Source organism: Colletotrichum gloeosporioides (genome assembly GCF_011800055.1).
Source record: "Colletotrichum gloeosporioides strain Lc1 chromosome Unknown consensus_13, whole genome shotgun sequence".
In the NCBI taxonomy this organism is placed as follows: Eukaryota; Fungi; Ascomycota; class Sordariomycetes; order Glomerellales; family Glomerellaceae; genus Colletotrichum; species Colletotrichum gloeosporioides.
The window spans coordinates 594,093-609,561 of NW_025544658.1; the positions used below are offsets into that span (position 1 = coordinate 594,093).

The 15,469-nt window shown below is 53.9% G+C and overlaps 7 protein-coding genes across 7 annotated transcripts; 1 reads left to right on the forward strand and 6 right to left on the reverse strand.

Moving 5' to 3' along the window:
- Positions 1-851: 851 nt before the first annotated feature.
- On the reverse strand, positions 852-2,904 carry GCG54_00002590 (Carboxypeptidase S1-like B; the record flags this gene model as incomplete). Its single annotated transcript, XM_045402679.1, has 2 exons — positions 852-2,429; positions 2,479-2,904. 2 exons carry the CDS (start codon positions 2,902-2,904, stop codon positions 852-854), a joined length of 2,004 nt encoding a protein of 667 aa, XP_045269297.1.
- Positions 2,905-3,987: 1,083 nt separating this feature from the next.
- On the reverse strand, positions 3,988-4,547 carry GCG54_00002591 (uncharacterized protein; the record flags this gene model as incomplete). Its single annotated transcript, XM_045402680.1, has 2 exons — positions 3,988-4,458; positions 4,524-4,547. The coding sequence occupies 2 exons, from the start codon at positions 4,545-4,547 to the stop codon at positions 3,988-3,990; spliced, it is 495 nt and encodes a 164-aa protein (XP_045269298.1).
- A 313-nt stretch (positions 4,548-4,860) lies between these two features.
- On the reverse strand, positions 4,861-6,754 carry GCG54_00002592 (uncharacterized protein; the record flags this gene model as incomplete). Its single annotated transcript, XM_045402681.1, has 5 exons — positions 4,861-4,931; positions 4,997-5,156; positions 5,230-6,637; positions 6,689-6,723; positions 6,749-6,754. 5 exons carry the CDS (start codon positions 6,752-6,754, stop codon positions 4,861-4,863), a joined length of 1,680 nt encoding a protein of 559 aa, XP_045269299.1.
- An 11-nt stretch (positions 6,755-6,765) lies between these two features.
- GCG54_00002593 (uncharacterized protein) lies at positions 6,766-8,543 on the reverse strand (the record flags this gene model as incomplete). The annotated part of the gene is made up of 2 exons (XM_045402682.1): positions 6,766-7,523; positions 7,571-8,543. 2 exons carry the CDS (start codon positions 8,541-8,543, stop codon positions 6,766-6,768), a joined length of 1,731 nt encoding a protein of 576 aa, XP_045269300.1.
- Positions 8,544-9,582: 1,039 nt separating this feature from the next.
- GCG54_00002594 (uncharacterized protein) lies at positions 9,583-11,313 on the forward strand (the record flags this gene model as incomplete). The annotated part of the gene is made up of 2 exons (XM_045402683.1): positions 9,583-10,834; positions 10,883-11,313. The coding sequence occupies 2 exons, from the start codon at positions 9,583-9,585 to the stop codon at positions 11,311-11,313; spliced, it is 1,683 nt and encodes a 560-aa protein (XP_045269301.1).
- A 190-nt stretch (positions 11,314-11,503) lies between these two features.
- Positions 11,504-13,894, reverse strand: GCG54_00002595 (uncharacterized protein; the record flags this gene model as incomplete). The annotated part of the gene is made up of 1 exon (XM_045402684.1): positions 11,504-13,894. One exon carries the CDS (start codon positions 13,892-13,894, stop codon positions 11,504-11,506), a length of 2,391 nt encoding a protein of 796 aa, XP_045269302.1.
- A 1,024-nt stretch (positions 13,895-14,918) lies between these two features.
- GCG54_00002596 (uncharacterized protein) lies at positions 14,919-15,263 on the reverse strand (the record flags this gene model as incomplete). Its single annotated transcript, XM_045402685.1, has 2 exons — positions 14,919-14,950; positions 15,005-15,263. The coding sequence occupies 2 exons, from the start codon at positions 15,261-15,263 to the stop codon at positions 14,919-14,921; spliced, it is 291 nt and encodes a 96-aa protein (XP_045269303.1).
- Positions 15,264-15,469: the final 206 nt, after the last annotated feature.

Genomic DNA, 15,469 nt, shown 5'->3' on the forward strand with positions numbered 1-15,469 from the left:
TGCAACACTGAACTGGCTTCACAAAACCATTTGTTTATCAAGATGTGCATGAACATCGCTGACCTTTCATTTCTCAGGCTCCACCGGAACCATACCAATGGGTACGTTCCATCACATTCCCCCACACCCAGCCTCCCGGGCTCCGTTCTCCTGATGAACGATAAACCAAAAGACAAGCATATGTCAGAGCCTCACGGCGAAGCTGAGAAACGTTGACTACCAGTCATTCTGATCAGACACTTCACATGCAACGCCTTTGGAAGTCTGGAGAATGCAGGTGGCTAACCGATCACCAGTGCAGTGATCTCTCGCATGCTCGCATCCATGGGCATGACCATTCGGTAAGCATACACTTCTTCTCAGAACCCACTCCCCAGCGTCTCATGTGATGATCATAAAATTTTCACGACGGTCTCCATAGCCATATGCTTTGATGATAGTGCCTTTGACAGGGCTCCCATACTGATATTTGACGCTTCATTTTGTTGTTTTTGAAAGTCGTGGTTTGGAAACAATTGCTAACTGAAGCCGTCCAGGTCTTGACTTTCCTACGGGATCTTGTCTTTTCATTGTATGCGTCGCCCATGTGCGGCGCTATGAAGAAGAGCTGCTGTATCTGAGGCCGTTTCATGGGTTCGTCTTGTCTGATTTCTTGCCGTCATCCCAATGAATTATGATACCAAAGATTGGTTTCAGTTACTATTAGCTATCATTAGGGGTATCATAAGCCATGAGCAACACTATGCGGGCACTGCTGCGTGCCTTTTTTCTGTTTTATCCAAACCCAAACGCCGAACCGATGCCTTTCAATCCCTTCCGAACCCGTCACGGACAGAGTGAGTCCATGTTTTCTAAATGCTTCCCGTTCCCAGTAATACGGCGCCAGCAAAGAATGCCACCAAGGCAGCAAACGCGTCGCGCGGGTCGTGTATAGCACCGCTGCTCTTGGGCGTCGACGTGGCCGTGAACACGCCCGTCAGGACTGTCGTGGACGACGAAGCGGCAGGCTGTGTCGACGTGGGCGCCTTCGTAGCGAGGGGCCAGTCGCTCTCCGCGCTGTAGAGTACGCCGTTGATAATGGTGCCGTCCCCCTCTCGCAGCATCTTCTTCTGGTCGCTGGAGCAAGAAGACTCCATGTAGCGAATCCAGCAGGTCGGCTTTGGCGAGTCGGGCAGCTTGTCCGTGTGCGTAGCCTCGGCGTCTCCCGTGGTGTTGTAGGTGGTCAGGTTGACCTGGTCGCCCGTCGACACGGACGTGCCGAGGATGACGCGCGCAAACACCTGGAACGCCGTTTCCGGCTGGTATGCCGGGACCGAGTGGCCGGCCTGGTAGATGCGACTGAACGACAGGTTACCAAACTGCCGAACGACGCCGCCAATGTAGGAATCGTTGACGATGATGGGGGCGTAGCCGGCGGAACTGAACTTTTGCCCGTACGTGGTCCCGGCCTGCCAGGCGAGGTTGAGAGATGCAGCCTGTCCGCCCAGCCAGTTGCAAATGTAGTCGCGGTCGCCGTAGATTAACGCAACGCGGATGCCTCGCTTCAGGAGACCAGCCAGCTTCGGGATCAGGGGACCTCTCATATAGTCGCCAGTGTCACTAAAGCTGCTGTAGACCGCCTGGCTGGTCATGGTGAAGTTGACGACGGAGCCAATGGCTTGCTGGAATCCTGCCGTGTTCACGTACTCGAGGTATGTGCTTGGGGGGAACGAGTCTGGGTTCTCGCGAGCAATGTCATACCAACTTCGACCCGCCTCCGCGTACGGCAGCATGACGTTTGTGAAGCAAGTATTATACGCATTAGAACACAAGTCGTTCACCTCTCTCACCGCACCAGTGTTGTTGGCATCGTAGACGGAGTTAGCTGTGCGGCACTGCCGGATGAGGTCCAAGCAGCCACCGTTGGTGTAGAGACTCCCGTTGGCCAGGCTGGCGCGGACATCGTTCATCGCTTTGAAACCGTAGGTGTTGTTAATGGCCATTTGGGGGTAGTACTCTTGCTGGATCTGGTCGTCGATGCAGCCGTTGACGATGCCGAGAGACGTCAGGTGGATCTCGAGCGTCTTGTTAGCGGACAGCGTCCCGTTCGCGCGCTTGTCGTTCTGTTCCTCCCAGATATCTGAGAACACTGGGCCGTACTTTCCACCGTAGCTTTCCGCAAAGAGGTTGATGCCGAGCGCGCTATTGTTTGGCGGGTTGTACTGAGGGAAAGCGCCGAGGAAGCCCTGCAGCATATGCCATATCGCCATTGCGGCCGTCTCGGTTGTATTTGCCGTGTTGTTCGTATTCAGCGAGCTGAACGTGCCGTTGAGAAATGTCGCAGGGTTCTGTCCGCTCGGTACAGGCTGCGGCGGGGTGGACTGATTGGCAGTGAAGAGGTCCATCGAGCCATTGGTGGCGATGTCGTAGGAGAAGCCGACTTGGTTGGGCTGGGCGGTTAGCATGCGGGTGCGGACGAGGGGAGTTCTCGGAGCTTACCTGGTCGATGAACAGCATGTTGGAGGCGCGATCCCAGCCCCATTCCCGCGCAATAGTGTCGTACTTGTCCAAGCCCTTCTCGACAACCTCGCAGGGTCCCACCTCCGTAAACATGCCAAACAGAGAGCTCACGCCGGGCCCTCCGTTGAGCCAAATCGTCATGGTGTCAGTGGGCTCGCGGGCGCCGACGAACCAGAAGAACATGTTGGCCGGGAACGGCCCCGGGACGCTGACCCATCCCGTGTACTGCTGCTGGTTCTCGTAGGCCGTTTTGCAGGCGCCCTTGGGGATCTTGTAGCTGACGGTGATGTTGCCGTCGACGGGCGAGGTGATGGTGGTGAGATTCACCGACGCGGACGGGAACTGGGCAGTCGCAAAGCCGCTGAGCAGCAGGCTGCCGACGGCGAGAGAACGGAAGAAGCGCATTGTGAGATGACCCGCATCGTGTCCTGGGCGCATAGTAGTCTCTACAGGATATCGTGGGCCGGCACGCGCACAGGAGGGGCGTAGAGATGTTTTGAATCTGCGCCGATTTTGTTTTTTGGTATTAGCTGAACCAGGAAGCGCGGAATGGAAACAGCTGCGACGACGGGAATGTCGAGGTTTTGAAGGTCCTCCCCCGTAGCGCCTTGGCAGACGTGCGCCCCTGCATTTAGCGGCCCTTTGTTGGTGTAACGGGCGCCCACAGTGCCCTACGGAGCCCCGGACACCCAAATTAGCACCCCACCTCACCTCGCCCGACCTCAACCTTCGGGGATACAGGCTGACACGCGGCCCGCGGGGAGTTTTAACGGATCGACAGTGTTGGCAGGGGCTGTGTTCTTGGACTGGAGGTGCTCTGGGGGAGCCGCTGAGGTGAGCAGGAATCTGAGTCGTCGCCCCAACCACCGTACGTGCAACCATCCCCTCTCAATGAGGTGCATTGCAGCCTGCAGCTCATCCTGGAAGTCCCGTATCCTGCCGCCTTACCCGCTGCGATGCCGGGCGTTCGTCTCAAGTAATATGAGGGGGGAGATGAACTCTCGCCGGGATTGCCTGAGAGAGCGCTGGAAGGATTCGGATTGGACACCGCCAACGAGACTTTTGTTCGACGATGGGATCACCTTGGCATTTGGCAGACGTCAATCGAATCCTTCAAAAGTCAATTGCCGGCATCGGACGACGCGCAGAGGCATCTGCGCTGGATGTCGGTGATTCGACTTGCAGATGCGACCGCCCCGGATAGAGCGCTGCGGAGGATAATCTTCTGCGACATCCCCGCAATTCAACTGGAATTCTGCACTCGGTCGGGAGGCATTGGCTGTCTCGGTGATCGAGCACGTAGCCTGCTTGTCTCGGTTTCTGCGAGATGAACCAGATACTCGGGCGTGCTCCATCCATAAGATGACGACGATAGAACGGCGTCAAAGGGAGGTATGAAGATGACTCTTTTCCTAACAAACTATAACCAACAGATGAAGAAGAATTGACCCGTGTGGTTTTCTCAACAATGACCGATCTAAGACAGTTTCAACCAAGCTTCTCCTTCCAAGTTTGATACTGTAGAGGCAGATAGACTGCTGCAAATGCTGCAAGCAAAGCCCCCAAGCCGAAGCCCGAGGAGTCGTCAGACTTGCATGCAAGATAAATGGCCACGATCGCCCAGATAATCAACAGCATTACGAGAAGAAGGGAAAAAGCCAGGTGCCATTTAAGGCGCTCGTGAATCCGGATGCCCCACCCGACGACAATGCCACTGTCTTCTTCGCCGCGTTCTAACCGGCCTCGAAGCTTTTTTGGAAACCTTGTGACCCAGTACTTGGTGCGGTGCCGCCGATCAGGTCGCGTTAGATGCGGCAAGTCGATCCCATCTATCGCGACATCCATTGGCACTGGATCATATAAATATCTTTTCCCTTCGACTTCGACATTTGGGGGATATTCCCCATACTTGAAATGTTGTGGATTGTTAGATTCATCTCCCATGGGAACAAGTTCGAACTTTTCGTTTCGTGTCGTTAGCACCAGTGCTCCACGGGAAAACATAGTGATGTTTGTTAATATACCTGGACGTAGTCGCCTTTGCCCATGTTGTAAAGACTAGCCTCAGACAGCTTTTGAAAGAAATGGAATATCCATTCCAACCAGCTTGGAGCATTGTGCCTAAGAACCGCTGTCGCTTTGCCCACCGTTGTGCATATAACCGGCGGGAAAAGCAAGGGTATTCTCCAGGCTGATCCGTCGCGTATTGTCCGATATCTTCCTGATATCTGTTGGAAGAGGTATTGATCATTGGCAAAAGAACCGCAATCAATGTGATCCAGCACTGGCAGGCTCTTTTCGTTGACGCACAGCAGCAAGTACTGAGGATTGTGTTGTTGTCCTGGAGGCAACGCCACTTCCTCAGATCCAGACGTGTCGTTTACCGGTGTTGACGGCCCTCTTCCTGATGGAGAATTGCTCAGTCCAGGGCTCTGGGTAGATGAGGTAGATTGGCCTCTCTCCGATCGAAGCAGCGCAGGAGGAGGGGCAGAAATACCGCTTCGAGAATCGTCACCCGCTGTCGCGTCTTGATCTGTCATCGCATAGCTGGCGCCGAGCAGCCTGGCAAGTCCATCTTTCGCGAAGCGTTGCCGGAATCGCTGGATCCCACCCGGGCTGAGCTCTTTGACGTCTAGAAACATGCGGTCGCCACATTCCTGCAATGTCTTGTGAGTCTTGCTTCGATGCTGTGAGAAACGATGAGGGAGACCATGGAAACTAGCCACTTACACATATGTACCAAACTCTTTGATACCCTAGCTTTGGCGGATAACACGTATCGTAAAGCCGGGAAGATAGTCTGTTCTTCAAACAGACGATGTTGTGTGACCATCCACCCGGCTCAGCATTCACCCCCTGCTCTGTCTCTTTGTTTACTTGACTCTGCGTCTCCTCTTGTGTGTCTATAGCGCTTTTGCGGGGAGGATGAAGAAAGTCCCGAAACTCGGTTTCGAATTGCATCAGCGGCGTTCCAGAAACGAAATAGCTTTTGGCATCCTCAAGATCAACGAACGCAAGACCTTGGTGGAAATCTTCTTCGTCATCCTCCTCAGAGCTTTCAGTCTCATTCCCTTCATCAAAATTTGGCGCTACAGGCGTCTGAATGACTGAGTGAGTTTCAACTTTGTTTAGAAACCGCTCCAAGATCAAGTTCCGCTCATTATCTTGAGGCAGGGTCACAGGAACTATCTCCATCCCCGTGTTATCGAGGATCTTTCTGGAAATGAGAGTCCTATGGGACCTTGGTCTGAGGAAGTCAACAGCTATACGCTGTTTTTGGCTCGGGGATTGTAAGAGCAGCGAGATATAGTATCTCCTCAGCAAACGTCCGTGGTTCCGAACAAAGCGCGCATCATCTAAACTCTTGAAAGCTTCTTCGTATAACGGCCCAAGGTTGGGATATTTGGTCAACATATCAGCCAGGTAGTTGACTGCAGCTCCTTTGACTTCCCAGCGAGTGGGGTTTGCTTCATCCTGCGACTGAATGTCTTCAAGTCCCGAAATCAGGGATCTAACATCATCGTTAGTGTCATCACAGGAACTCTCGATCTGCTTGTGACTGTGCAAAGTCTTGGCCATCTGCCTTGTTGCGTGATCCTCGGTCACATTTATGTTCTCCTCAAGAGACGGCGGCTTCGTAGAGACAGCTTCTTTGCTGAACAACTGGCTAGCCACAGTAGAAGAGCCGTAGCTTTCGGTGAAGGCTACTCTGACAGCAGTCGGTGCAGGTTGAAACTCGCTTTTAGACATCAGGTACTCCTCGACTGAAAGGTGGGCGAATTGGACCTGTTTTGTAACCTTTCCGTCTCGCGACTCCTCGGTAATTGATACCAGACCTGGGCAGTAAGAGGACATGTTGTCATCCACGAGAAGTCGACGATGAACATCATCAACCTGGCTATTTTCGGCCTGTGTAGATACATGGTCGACTGTCTCTATGAACGTCACAGGTCGTCCGGCATGAATGAGGAACCTTAAGAGACAAAAGGCGTCACTTTTGAACTCGGGTGGAATATTCAAAATCATGCGGTCGTACATGGCGGACAGGTCCCGTGGTAGATCATCCAGTCTCGAATTCAACTCCTCCAGGGTGAGGCTTTGTTCCAGGTCATCCAACTGACACGCAGCTAGCCTAAACCTACGACCATGGTCAGTGCTACATCGTACATCATTTCATGGTGAGACTCACATTCGGTCTGATTTTCGTTCGACTTCGTACCAGATCTTTTCCAGTATTTCAGGGGTTGACGCCCATCTTTTGAAAGTCTAGCTTTGCTCCAGTCTGCTGCTAATGTAGGGCCCAATGTTCTCGTTTAAGAGATTCTTGTCAAATGAAATGCAGTTATGTTCGCTGATGCATTTACGAATGCCGCGTTCCAACTCCTCTTCTGGCCGGCTAGTGGCAAAGAGTTGAACATTATGAAAGTGAGGATTGGACACAAGACCCTGTATCCATTCGAGTAGCTCGGTCTGGTTGACGCATTCGTCCAGAGCATCGAGTATGATGTAAACTTTCCCCGAAGCCTGTAGCATGGCCAGCAAGCACTTGGAGAGTTTTTCTGTTTCTGCCTGCTTCCATCCGTTATCGTGTGGCGCAAAAAGTGCATCGACGACCGGTCTTGATGCTTCCTGCTGCTGGTACAATTGAAATGCGAGAGACCGATACATTGTGTCTATGTGTGTCTTGCTTGTATCGCTGAAGTCGAAGAAGAAATTCAGTGCAACATGATCATGTATCTGCGATACATGATCGAGGATCGCGGTGCTAAGAACGGTTTTACCACTCCCTGGAATCCCGTGAAGCCACAAATGTTGGCGTACTCCAGTCGTCCACTCCATAAAAACAGTGTTTTCCAGAAACCATTTCCCTGTTCCTTGGTGCCGGACTTTTCTTGCACGAAGTCGGTTGGTAGACGTGTCAGAGGGCGAGAGCCAAGCTTGAACTCGGATGTCTTGAAGTATTGACCTCTTCGCGACCTTGATTTCGCTCATAACAGACTTGTTGTGATTTGAAATTTCGACCACTTAACCATTTAGTTGTGCATTGTTGAGAAAATAGGAGAGCACATACCTTTGCCAATTATATCTGTGATTCTCCTTTCTGTCTCGATTCTGCTGGATGGGATTTGGCAAAGAAGGTCCTTCGCATACGCAGCAGCCGCCATAGCGGCATAACCATGCCACTCTCCGTTCTTGTGGGAGTCTGCGTAGTCGCATATTCCGTGAATAACTAAACACGGAAAGTGATTCATGAGATCAGCCGCTTCCATTTCGAAACATAGTAAGTCCCTCTTCGATGCAAGTTGGTCCCGGAAGAATGCGTCATTAATCAGCTGATTTGAGGAGCCGATCCTCCCATAGTGAATTGCTGGATTGTCTTCGTCTTCCTTTCGTTCGCTGCGTAGCTCCAGAAGCGATACATCGTCTCCACACACTTCCCTACAGGGCTCACCAGATCCAATGTGAGAGACGGATGGTTTATATAGCCTATCGCTGCTTGCAGATGGGCGTGAGTACGTCTTCCGTAGCCGCGGGTATGTTTTAATTACGTCTTTGATGTTGTCGTCTAGCTGATGGCCTTCCAACGCGTACGTGGCTTCGAGTGTGCTAGTAGCAGTAAGTAGTGGTATTGGCGGGAGATTCAGAAAGCCCGTCTCGACAAAGGTCTGTTCCTGCATGGATTTGCGAAAGTCGTATTTAGAAACACCTCTGTTGCCGACGACGACGTCGCCGAGACGGATGTCGTGCTTCGCACTGGGCGCACCACCCCCAATGCCGACCATCAGGCAGACCCTGATGCTTGGGAAGCTATGAAGCGTGTCCCGGGCGACGCCTGCAGCTGATGTCGTGCCATATTCACCTTCAGGTAATGTAGCAACAACAACATTATGCCTACCAATCCTGCCTAACACGTAACTGTTATTATCGTTCCGCGCGACCGCCACAGGTGGTTCGTGTGTCTCTTCAAGAAAGGCGCGGGCGGCAACAAATGTCGTGGCGATGGCGCAAATCAAGGCGACACTATAGTCCAGTGGATCTGACATGTTGACGATATGAACGGAACGGACTGTGTTGACAGCTTGGTGGCTTGAATGACGGGTTGCAGTGAGATATTGAGCAGAGACGGGCCAGTGCTAAGTGGAAAGTAGACACGGATCCGATAGTTTATTCAACGAGATGCTGCGATCTTGCAAGCCACTGCCTTCGTCTATCGGTGCTGCGTCGAAAGTCGAGCCAAGGACATGTATGCGCCAGATGACTGTGAGACGTGGTGATGCGATGTGCCAGAATGCATCGCAGCGCTGCGAATAATATGGCAAGGGTATCTGTCTCCTGAGGAGCCGTTCACCCGTGGTCAGCTTCTTCACCACCAGACAGCAGTCTCATGAACATACTCGCTTTTGATGTTCTCGTCTTCCCCTCCGACTATATAGATGGCAGTATCAGGCAGCAGGTGGCCGTTGTCAGGTACCCTTCGCATTGTGCAGAATCGGCATCATCGCGGGGTGTGCCAGACCCATAGCCAAGAAAATCAGAGCAAGCCAATGAGCAGTGAGGCAGATGAACTGTACCACACACATGCAGCAGAAGCGAGTTTACTAGGTGGGCTTGCATTCTCATTTGCTCTCTTCAACGTACAGCCCCTAAGCCCGAACAAGACCAGTGCATCCTCGAATGAGTTCCGATTTCTTGAGGGATAGACATAAATGCAAGGAATCATTATGTCAGGTCTGTATACCTTCATTTCCAGGCTAGCAGACGTTGCCAGGACATCCAACACGACGTAGTAATTATGCATCTAGGCATAGCCAGGACAATTTGCCTATGTGACAATGGTGCAAACTCCAGGCGCCAAATGCCTAAACCAAAGAGGCAAGGTCGGGCAACGCCGTCGCTAATGGCTTCCCGAAAGCTGCTGCGGCTGAATTGATCGTTCAGGGGTATGCATTTTCCAAGACCAAATCGATCGCTCGACGACTTTGTTTAAATCGCGAGCCTCGCCAAGAAAACATACGAATTCCATTGTCGTCGGTCCTTCATCCGACTCCGTGCACCTTCCGGACCACGGCCCCACCCGGCACCATGTCCGACTCCGGCACCTCCTCCGCAGACATCATCACCTACATCGGTGTGCCTCTGGCAGTGCTTGGCGTGCTGCCTATCCTCTACAACACCGTAGCGACGCTCGCCGCCCGCTCACGTATCCTGCGCATGCTCCGCCACGCCCGGCTAACAGCACTCACTCGCTCAGATGTCGTGAACCGTGTAATTGAAGTTGACCTGCCACGCTACGCCGTCACGCCGTGGGACCGCTTCGACAACCGCGAAGAGTACTGGTCGCTCGCGCGGCATCCGTCTTCCATCCCCGGTGGTAGCTGGACGGTGTTCAACTGGCGCACCAATACCATCGGCCTCAAGACCCAGCGGGTGGAGTACGCAGACCAGCTCTGCCAGCCCCAGGTCGATGTAAGTTTCGACGAGTTGATATGCTATCTCCTTGATCTCGGTGCCGTCCCGGACCCTCACGGCTGGAGGTTATTGCGAAGCAATGGCCTATGGACTCCGGTGGGTTGCACCCTCATGAAGAGTCCCGACGACCAAGAGAAAGCCCTCGCCATTGCGTCCTTGAACGATTCAGATGGCCATCTCTCCCTCTCGTTAAGCTGGTCTTCCCACTGGACGACCAGGAGCCACGAATCCCTCCCTCCGTACTGGGTTCGCCTGCCACCCGCTCCAGTAGCCGAGTCAAACGAGATCTCTGAAGACACCATCACAGAAGAGAGGGACACCGAAACCAAAGACGACACCGGAGATACCAAAAAGGCACCGTCTTACACCTCCTCGCTTGACTCCATCTCCCGCGCCGTCGCAACCAACGCGCACAAACCCATAGCCTGCAAAATCTCCAGCCACGGCCTCATCAGCGCCATCCCTGAGGACGACGACCACCCGACCACCAGCCTCTACATCGAGCACGTCCGCGTCCGCCCCGGTTCCTCCACGGGCGTCTGGTTCGCCAGCGCCGCCACGGCCTACGGCACCTCGAGCTCGACGATCCTGTGGAACTACCGCATTCCAGACGACATCCTCGCCTTCGCCCGCGGCTCTTCCGTACCGTGCGGCGTGTTGGAGCTGCTAGGCATTGTCGACGACTCGCAGACGCCAGAATGGGCCTCAAAGCATGACGACTCGAGGCATCACCTTGACCTGATGAGCCGCCGCATGCGCGAGCAGCGCAACGCCATGGCAGCGGAGTCGCGCATGAGCCAGGCCGACCGAGAGCACGCCGCGCGGGACCGCATGCGCATGGAGAACGAGCAGCGACTGGACGATCGTAAGTTGCCCTTGCCAGCCCCGTGAGCAGCGCTAACAGCCTCCACAGTCCGGGATCGCATGCGTCTCGACACGCAACGCCGGGAAACCCGCACCCACGAGGCGATCCAGTCTCCGAAATGGGACGCCGCGCTCGTCGCGTCGCACAACCTCCGCTGGCTCCAGCAGCATGGCCTGGTCTCCTCGGACCCGATTAGCGGTTCCTTGCGAGCCGTTGCCGCAGGGCTCTTGCATCGGATGATTCTGGATGGCGAGTTTGCCAGCGAGATGAGCAAAATGCTTGACCAATGGAAGGCATGGGCCGAGAACGGCGGCTTGCGCAAGTCGGATCTCGAGACGCTGCGGGAGAGCCTGAAGAGCTTTGCGCTGGCGAGTTTGCTGGTTGCGGTGATTAAGGACGTCGGGGCCGCCGCGGAGGGGTCGTTGAGCATGGACTTACAGGAGTGTTTAAGGATGTGGCGGCAAGTCAGGCTGGGTTGATGCACTCTGGAGAAGATATGCAGAAAGAAAGATAGTTGAAAGTGAAGCAAGTCCATGAATCCTATCCCGCGAAGGTACCTTTACCGTAATGTCCATTACCTTCCCGACCCTGTCCAGTGCCATATAAGCCAACAATACAACTCCATCGCTGAAGCAATCCCGTCACCGCAAGTTACAAATGATTAATCTCTCAAAGTTCGTCATCCTGCTCCGAATCGTACACAATTTCTTCCCTCTCCTCCTCCATCAGCAAGCTGTCCGGCAGCATCTGGCTCTTGGTCAGAAGCTGGGACGAATCCAGCTGGATGGTCCCCAGCGGCAGCCGGATGGGGCTGTCGTCCTCGTCATCGATGAATATCGGCATGCTGGAACCCGCTTGAGCCGGGCGCGGGACAGATCTGAGAGGTGACTGTGAAGGACTAGACGCCTGGCTTACGGTGGTTGCTTGGGAGGGCCGAATAGCGCGTCGAGGCGTGGGGTTTGGTGGCCGGCTAATAGGCGTCGGAGGGAGTGCGGGCTTGGGAAAGAGCTCTGTGCCAAACGCCCTCCGGCTGCGAGTTGGCGTCTGGCTCGCCGGGACCAGTATATCTGCCTCGGATGAATGTACGTTCGAGTGCTCAATGTCGCTTCGGATCTGCTCCGCCAGCTCCTGAGACACTGTGAGATCGGCTGACGTCCGGGATGTCTCCCTTCTGCCAATCTCTGGCTGAGAAACAATCTCTTCATCTTCCTGCGTCTCTTCATCCTCGCCGCCAAACAGCGAGCACCGCAGGTTGGCCATCAGATGACCAACGACTGCTGGCGGGACGAAGTTGTACTTCTGCGGCGGCCCGTTGAGCCATCCCTGCTCCTGCATCTCGTGCAGCGAGACTGGATCGTTCAGTTCGTACACTTCATGCAGCTGGTAGGCGAACTTGGCGCCGGGCAACTTGCGCTGGTTGAACTCTGCGTTGCCGATGCCGTCGTCGTCAATCTCGCCAGGCGCCTGTGCCTCGCCGATACAAGCCATGTACCTCAACTCGGCAACCGGCTTGGTGATGTACAACCACATGCGCGAGACGGTGCCTGATATCTTGTAGGCGCGGAACTCGTGATTTTTGGTGCCCGCCACAATGTTGTCCATGTGTTCTGGGTGTATTGAGATGAAGATGTCAGATCTGTCCGTCTGAGGAGCCATGGAGCGAATTGTGTCCAGGGAGATTCGTTGACTCTCGAGGCCTTGTGTGTGCGGCGTCTTTGGTGTCTCCTCCGGAGCTTTGCCCGTCTTCTTGGCCTTGGGCGTCTTTTGGCTTCTGGTTGGGGTCTCACAGATGGACTCTTCGACCGTCTCGTCAGATGCTTTGGGGGCACTGGAGCCACTGCTCCGGGTCGGCTCTGGTGAAGAAGTGATGACTTCCACTGTATCCCTGCGATCCGACTCCGCCGAGTTCGTATGGTGAAGCTTTGGTAGAACGAATGGCTTAGATAGAATCACCGTAGCTTCTTCCTCTTCCTCGCTGGCAGCAGGGGTGACGTTTTCCTTATCCGAGTCACCTTCCTCTGCAGGGGAGAGTTCCCTGGTGGCTTCCTTTTCCGATGAGGTGAGAAGCTCATCCATTTGGAACTGAGTTTCTTCGCCGACGGCATCGTACCCCTCGGCCTCCTCGTCCAAGATGTCGAGCGCATCTGACTCATCCTCGGAATCCGCAATCTCACGCAGAGGTGATCTGGGCGGCCTTCGAGGGGATGGACTGATCTCACGCGCGTTCTCCTCATTCTCCTCATCTTCGGTCTCTTCCTCTTCCACGGGCACCAGACTGGCCGTGGGATGTGGCGTGATGAAGCGGACGTTCTTGGCAGGTTGTAGTGGCCGGCGGGGTGACGACCGCTGACTTGGGCTCTGGCTGCCGACTGTCGCGTATGAGTCTTGAATCTCGAGAGTCCGCGGGCGTTTCACAGATCCTGTGAGTTTGATGGGCGTATTCGTATTTGTAGACTTGTCCTTCAAGGGAGACCTCTTCGGGGCCGGGCTGTACCTAGCCAGCATCGGTGTAAGCGGGCTGCCTTGCGATGAAGGAATCTCTAAAACAGTCCGCTTGTTGGTTGGGGTCTGCGGCACGACGGATGGCTGCCTGCTTGTAGGTTTCTTTACAGGGAGAACGTTCTCCTTGTCGTTTGCTGAAGGGAGGACCGGCTTCTCAACCTCGTCGTCGGACGGCTGGAACTGCCAAATGTCTTCCTCCTCCTCGGGTGATTTCTCCGACGACCTCCGCGACATCTGCGTTAATGTCTGCGTGTGGAAAGATGAACTCGGGGTTGGTTCATCCCCCATCGTCTTTCTCCTCTTCTTCTTGGGCGCGGGCTCTTCCTCGTCATCTGACAAGTCGAGATGCACAGGCGAGGAGCGCGTAGACTCGTACATTTGGGTCAACGTCTTTTGCTTATGACTGGTGACTCGCGCGGTCGGCTTGCGGGCGCTGTAGGTGCGGACTTCGGTCTTTCGATGGGGGAGCTTGGCCTGCTTGAGTGGTTTGCTGGACTTGTAGACTCGGTCGGGAGGGGCAGCAGGAGCCCGGCCGCCGGAGCGAGTTTGCGCTGGCATGTTGGGCGTCGTCGTCACGAAACGGCGAATCTATGCCGGATAGTCAATCGTCCGGGTATGTTCGACGAGTTCTTGGGTGCGCAGGAGATGTCAGCCCGCGATGTGCATGCCGTCTAGTCCCTGTGCGGCGTTGAGGTCGCGTCGCGTGTGGGTGCAATCGCTTTACGCGTGGTGGCGTGTGGGAGTGACATCACATGCAAATAGCGGGGCACTGAGCCGGGGTCCTCCAGTAGGTGCATCACGACGGCGACAATTTTTGGTTTGATACATCATGAGACGAATTGACTTTATTTCATTCGATATTCGGCATAATGAACTAAGGCTCATTGATTGGAGGGGTATTAATTACTTGGAATTTCTAGTCTATGTGCCGCATCTACCAACGGGCGCAGCTCATCCCCTCCCTCCACGGCAATGTCGATCTTGTAGCCAGCAGTCGCATCTCCCAGAGAGAACGACTTGAATCAGACGTGCCCAAGAGTGTTGATTGTCAGACCATCAGGGTCTGATTGATACTTGATCATAATTTCATCATGCCATTATCTCATAATCCCATTAGCTCCTAGGCCGAGCCTTTCTTCAGGCCACCCTCATGTTTGCGCAGCTCCTGACTGGCTCATGAAGGCAGCCTTTTATCCTTTCATTAATGAGAGTGTCTCCTAGACCAGAGTCATGAATTTGTTGTTGTGTAGTGAGCTCTGTTTTGTGTTGATGAGTCGTGAGACCGGTCCTGAGAAACCTTGCGTGGACTCGTGCATCGTGATTCGTAAGTTGTAAGTCATAAATCGTGAGTCGTAAGTCATAAGTCGTAAATTAGAGATCGTAAATCATAAGTCGTAGATCATGGAACGCAGGCCGTAAGTCGTCAAGTCGTGTACCGTCAAGGTAGTGTTGTTTAAGGTGTAGTTGTTTAAGAAGGGAACCTGCTTCATGGCTTTGGAATGTCTGGTACCCTTGTCGCCGTACATTCTTGTCAAAGGAGGTTCATGGAGAATCCTCAGGTCAACTGAGTCTCGGATGCCCGTCAAATCGCAGGGGCCGGCCGGAGTTGCGCACCTTCGCAGTGTTAGTGAATGGAAGACATCTAGTCACTCCCCAATGTCTGCTTACCACTGATACGGCGCAGAAGACGTCTAAACTTGGACTCCGTCTTCGTCGAGGCGTCAGAAGCGACTGGTGCTATTGCAGCCTTGGCCATCGCTCTGTAGTGAGCCTCGACGTAGTCATTAACAAAGTCTTCGAGGTCGACATCGTTGATAGAAAGGTCGCAAATGTGTTGTATGTAGTAGCGATCCTTGGCCTCGCGTCTAAGCTCTGTGAGCTGGGCGCTAGAGAGAAGTTCAGAACGGGGAACAGAAAATTCAGACATCTTGTTGATGTTAACGAAGCTCGGCAAAGTAGTCATGTGAAGTGAAGAAGCGGAAGTCAGAAAATGTTGAAATCAAGAAATTCGTGTACGGATGATGAAGAGAATGAAGAGCTGTCACGGAGGATTTGGGACAAATTGCGGTATTATATACCATCCAAAGCTGGCCGGACATGGACTCACTTTACACTGACTTTCTCACTGACACG